The 5,649-nt window shown below is 55.0% G+C and overlaps 1 protein-coding gene across 1 annotated transcript; it reads right to left on the bottom strand.

Annotated features, from left to right (window-relative positions):
- Window positions 1-336: 336 nt before the first annotated feature.
- On the bottom strand, window positions 337-5,253 carry LOC104158810 (zinc-binding protein A33-like). The gene is made up of 6 exons (XM_009696558.1): window positions 4,981-5,253; window positions 4,279-4,374; window positions 2,304-2,537; window positions 1,877-1,896; window positions 990-1,105; window positions 337-881 (listed from the first exon to the last, which is right to left on the bottom strand). Exons 1-6 carry the CDS (start codon window positions 5,251-5,253, stop codon window positions 337-339), a joined length of 1,284 nt encoding a protein of 427 aa, XP_009694860.1.
- Window positions 5,254-5,649: the final 396 nt, after the last annotated feature.

The following is a 5,649-nucleotide window of genomic DNA, read 5'->3' as shown; positions in this document are numbered from 1 at the left end:
AGGAGGCGCAAGCAGCCTGTGGCCATCTCCACTGCAGCCCTGTGGCTGCGGTTACTGAACCGTGCAATGCGCAGGCATGGGAAGGTGTTCAAGGGGTGCCAGGCACCTCTGGGAATGTAGCAGAGCACCCACAGTCCATGGCATAGAGAAGGGAGTGCAGACAGGAGCTGGGAAGAGACTCATCCCCCTCCTTCTTCCCAAAATTGAAACCAAAACAGCCCCGCCAACCCCCACCAGGCCCGTGTGTGCAGACAGCATGGCCCCAGGCAGCCAGCCGGCTGGCCGAGAGAAGGAGCCATGCTGGTGTCCCTGAAGCACCCTGCTCCTCCTCGCCCCTCACAGAGCCAGGTGGCAGAGGCGCATGGGCTCCATGTTGTCCCTCCCATCGCTGAAGCAGGTGCTGAAGAAGGGGCAGTATCTCTCCGCGGAGACCTGGTGGAAGGTGAAGAGGTGGGACATGTCGCCAGCATCGAAGAAAGTGACAGTGCCCTCCTGGCAGTCCAGGAAGACCCCCACTTTCCGGGGGGGGCGGCGGGGAGTCAGGCGCACCCATGGGGTGGCGGTGGCCCAGTACTCCGTCCTGTTCCGCAGGCGAAGTGTCCAGTAGCCGTTCTCCGGGCACAACTTGACCTTCGCCGCCCGGTCCACAGCCTCGGCAGCCACCCCCAGGTCCCACTTGGTTTTGCTGCCCACCCAGACCTCCCAGTAGTGCCGGCCGCTGTTGAAGGTCTGTGAGCCCAGGACATTGACGCACTGACGGAAGCGCCGGGGGCTGCTGGGCACGGGCTGGGCTCGATTCCTCTCTGTCACTGCTGTCAAGTCTCTGGAGAAGACCAGGTTGGGGTGGGCTGACTCAGGGTCAAAGGTGAGCGGGGCAGGAGCTGCAGAGGCATCAAGCATGGCATTTTACCAGTTGCACATTCCCTCTGTAGAGCATCCATGGCACTGCCACCATCCACCACATCCATCCCTCACACCAATCCACTCACCAGGGCAGATGGACCGCAGCATCTGTCTCCAGAAGATGTACTGCAAGGGGCCGCTGCAGCTGTCCCTGTAGTGCTCCAGGTCGAAGGCAGGCTGGGTCTCAACGTGCACCGAGGGCCTGGGGCAGAGAGAGCAACAATCAAACCCTCTGCTGTGCCACTTGAAAGCACGCGGGAAGAACAAAGTCAGGACTGCAGCACGCTACTGCGCACAACGCATTTGGTAAAGATGGGACACAAACCTCCCTGGCAGCTGCTTACTCCACCCGCTGCGGCAAGTGGCTCGGGGCAAAGATGTTGCAGACAGAGACAGATCTGGCAGCACCGCTCGTGGAGCGGTGAGTCACAGCAGGTCAGCACCTAGCACAACCAAGCACGACTCCGGCATGGGTGAACAGGCCAGGCCTGCATCCCACTGCAGCCCCCAGGGGAGGGAGGGGACAGGGACACGCTCCCCTGTGGCAGTTCTAGCCCTCAGTTACTCGCAGCCTCAGACAAACCTGCACCTCGCGGTCAGTTTTGCAGCCCTGTGAGTTGTAAGAAGCTAAGAAAGGGCAGGAAGCTAAAGCATCCAAAGTCTCTGGCATCAGCCCTGCTCCCACTTGCAGCATGCATGGGTCTTGGACCCATTCCAAACCAGCACATCTCCTCCACCTGCTCTTCCAGCCCAGCCATCTCGACACACACGCTCCCCGGGAAGAGCATCCAACATGTGCTGGGGACCAGTTCCCACCTGGCACAGCACCAGCAGTTCACTGTGCAATTTGCGATGCTTTTAAAACTTGAGATAAGATCCCTCCCCTGTGTGGTCCCAGACAGAGATAAGCTGTCCCATGGACAGAGATAAGCTCCTGAAAAGGGAATCAGCTTCTTTCATGCCAGACACGTACCTGATATCCAGGCTCTCCACCTGCAGTGAGGAGCAGAGAGAATTAGCAGTCACTGTCTGTAATTCATGCAGCTGCACAAATAAGCTCCCTGTCCTGCCTCCTGCTGTTGCATAGCACAGAAAGAGGAAACCAACCTACCAGGACGCCCACCCTAGGAAAAACTGACTGGACATGGAGGCCAAGGCAATTTCACAGGGATGACAGAGAAGGAGTAAGGCTCCAGAGACCCACCACGTATGAGAGGTCACCATACGCCTTGTGGCTAAAGCCTCCAGACTCCAAGGGACTGGGCAGATAATCTGGAGGGATGGCAGTGACAACCACTTCCAGTTCCAGCCTAGTGCTGTCACTCGGGACTCTCCCCATCCCAAATTCAGATCCTGAAACATCCCTCAGCCTTCTGCCAGGGTCAGCCAGGCGTGCTCACCTCCAGCAATGACACTTCTTCCACCTTGCTCAGGGTCTGCTCTATGTGTTCTATGTCCCTCTGCAGCACCGACATCCCCTCCTCCAGCTGGTGGACGTTCCTGTGCAGCCGTGCCAGCAACTGCTCCTCCTTTTCACCCAGTTCTGCCAGCACAGCGCTCTCCTTTTCCTCCAGGATCTGATGAAGGCGGGCAAACTCTGCCCGGATCTTGAAGTTCAGCTCCCCAGACACCTTCTGAACAGAGGGCAAAGGCAGAAGATGAGTCTGGCAACTAAAACACACAAGTAGGTGCACAAGATGGCTGGGCCTATTACTTTGCTTACAGAGTCCTGGAAATTAAGAGCCTCTCGGACATACCTGCAACTTTTTGGGTGGAAAACAGGATGCAAGGACAACTTTCAAGGCTGCAGAGCCAAAGGGTGAAAAAAACCCCAACCAAACCAAAAAACCCCTACTCTACCGATGGCTTGGTCACCTTAACTAGAAATCCTTTCACACAGCCACACTGGGAGCCCACAGCCCTCTCCCACACCACCAGGAATTTGCTTGTGTGCAAGACTGGAGCTCTTTTGCTTTTCTGGAGCTGCAGACTCAGCTGTTCAGGTTAGTTAGGATTTATTTCACCTTGTGCCAGACCCTGGACAGAGCTGCCTGACACTGATCACTTGCTCTTTTTCTCTGATGCCTGTGTCTCTCAGGTCTCCTGTTTGTATGGGAGAGATGGGGGAGCTGCACAAACTGATCTCTGTAGTTAAGGCTGACAAAATCCCATTCAGCTCTTTTCAGAGGTCACTTTTTTCTGGTTGTTGAGTCAGCCAGCCAGCCTTGTGGTGCTCTCACTGCCTTCCTGCCTGTTGACAATGGACAGCCAATGACTTTCTATTTTCCCAATCTTTAAGCTTTTAATCTCTAAATGTGACCTTAGCCCTCATTATTTTCTGGAGGAGCGCTTCCTGAAACGCACATCCCTTTCTACCAGCAGGAAACCCATCTCCCCCAGAGTACATCTGAAGCTTCACTAGCCGGCACGGCACCCTAGCCTCCCTTTGCTCTAGCAGGTGCTTGTTGTGACACTCCAGAACTGCAGAGGACATGCGTAGCCTCCCTGTTCAGATCAGCTATTTGCTCCCCTAGTCTTGAAACACCTCTTAGTCAGCTCTTCTACTGCAACGGGACATCAGCCACATGTCCTTGTTTGCTAATACTTCTTCATTAACCTCAAAGGTCTATTCCAAATCTGGCAGTGGGATATAGATATGAAACAGTGCAGGCAGGGGGATCAGAGACTCCAGTCAGAAGACAGTCTCCCATCAGTTTTATCTCAACTCTGAACTACTTCCATTTTCCTTAAACTCTCCTTCCTTGGCTTTTAATACTTTTATATTACTCAAGAAGGAAGTGCAGTCAGCCTATGTCTGCTCTTGCTTCATTGATCAGTGACAGGTAGGCAGCCTGGTGCCACTCGAGCCCATAGAGAGCACTCAGGCTCCTCACATCGTCTCAGAACTTCACAGTGCATCCAAACACAGTCCTTGTGACAAGGCCACTGCTCTCTGCAGCGCCAACATTGCCACTGACCCAGCTCCTTCAGCTTTGCTGCCAACCCTTCAGACACAGAAGAGGACTTTGGAACTTCCAAGAATTAACCCTCTCCCAAAGGGGCAGCGCTGCAGGGCCAGAACAGCCTGCTCACCTGACACCTCTCACCGTTCACCCCGTCTCAGCTCTGCTGCACCAATGCACGTTGTAAACACTGCATTAACAAGTGCTCAATGCTTCTTCCCAAAGCCTCCACTGAATATTCAGTAGCGATGGGCTCTGGCCTCTGTGCGGGGGAGTTTGTTCAGAACCCTACAGAGTTATTAATCTACATTTTTACAGGAAGCTAAGCTAAGTCTCAGCTGAAGTGATACACAGATCCTCTATGAACATTAACCCAGAGGCTGTACAAAAAGCAGCTATCACAGGGCATTACCGTCAGGCCACAGATATCTTCCTGCATCGCACGCTTCTTCCGCAAGAAGTTCTCCATCTCCTTCTGACGAGCTTGCAAAGCATCTTCCAGGTGCTTCTGCAGGAACGAGGAAAAGAAGGTGAGCAGACCATTTCACTACTCTGCTATGATTTAGGAGCAATCCCAATTCCTGAGGCCAGCATTAGAGGGAGGCAACAGTATTTCTTACAAAGTCAGTAAGGAGAAGAAAGAAGCTGATACACAGGGTTGACAACTACACATGTATGCATATAATGAAAAAAATTTATTTTTAAGACTGGAAGCTCCAGCCTGGATACCTGTTTGCAGAAGGTTTAAACCCTGTGTGCTATGTGCAGGGACTGACCCCTCAAGCAGCGCATCTGACACAAGCATCCCTCATCCCTGTCTACGTGGTCCCTACCTCAGAAATAATGAGGCTGCGATGGAAGTCGGGTGCAGCAGTGAGAGAAACAAATGCAAGAGTAAAAAGCGTCCAACAGACAGACAGCTGGAAGGAAACAGGGAGAGAGAATGAATCAGGAAGAGATGCAGATGCCACTGCATTCGGGTCAGGTGAGGCACGCATGGGATTCCCCGGGGAGGAACCAAAAGCAGAAGGAGGTGGTGGTGGGCTTGCAGTGGCTGCACAGGTCTCACGTGGTGCTTGTCCCCTTCTCCCCCAGCCAGGCAGAAGCCACTCACCTGCATCTTGTGCCGGTGCTCCTCGGAGCCGCAGCGCCGCACCTTCTCCACCAGCCCGGACAGCAGGTAGTGGGTGCGGAAAGCTGGGCTGGGGAACTCGCGGCGGCACTGGGGGCAGGATGGGACGCGGGCACAGCTCTCCCAGTAGCCCTGGATGCAGGCCTTGCAGAAGTGGTGCATGCAGTCCAGCATGACGGGCTCACTGAAGAGCTCGCAGCAGATGGCACACGTCAGCTCCTCCCGCAGGCTCCGGTCCTGGCTCCTGTCCGCCATCCCTGCTGGCACACAAGTCGCACCCTAAGTTTCTTGCCATCACCATCCCAAAATCTTCTTCCCTCTGGGCTAGAGCAGACTTCTGCCTCTCCCCGCACCGGGCTCTGCGGGGTGCTCTGAGGCAGGGTTTGGTTACCAGACTTTGGGCGGGAGGCACAGGACCTGCCCAGGTGTCACACTGGGTGTATCCAGCCCTGGAAAGCCCCGAGCAGTGGGAATTACAGAGAACTCCTGGCAAAGGATCAGCCCTTTCGCAGAGTAACAGCTTCCCGTTTCCCATCGCTTCAGCAAAACGACTCACAGTGCCTAACAGGGACTGGCCGTGTGCCCCTGACAGGGCCCCAGGGAAGGGGTCACCCCGCCCAAGGCCTGCAAGCAGCCACCCTGCAGCCTGGG

The sequence above is a fragment of the Cariama cristata genome, unplaced genomic scaffold (assembly GCF_000690535.1).
Source record: "Cariama cristata isolate BGI_N322 unplaced genomic scaffold, ASM69053v1 scaffold23333, whole genome shotgun sequence".
Lineage (NCBI taxonomy): Eukaryota > Metazoa > Chordata > Aves > Cariamiformes > Cariamidae > Cariama > Cariama cristata.
This window is presented reverse-complemented; position numbering and strand designations above follow the sequence as displayed.

Coding starts and splice junctions, on each gene's coding strand:
- LOC104158810 (XM_009696558.1), bottom strand. CDS start 5,253: ATGGCGGACAGGAGCCAGGACCGGAGCCTGCGGGAGGAGCTGACGTGT. Junction 4,375..4,980: donor AGCACCGGCACAAGATGCAG/GTGAGTGGCTTC, acceptor TCGTTCCTGCAG/AAGCACCTGGAAGATGCTTT. Junction 882..989: donor GCTGCGGTCCATCTGCCCTG/GTGAGTGGATTG, acceptor ATGCCTCTGCAG/CTCCTGCCCCGCTCACCTTT.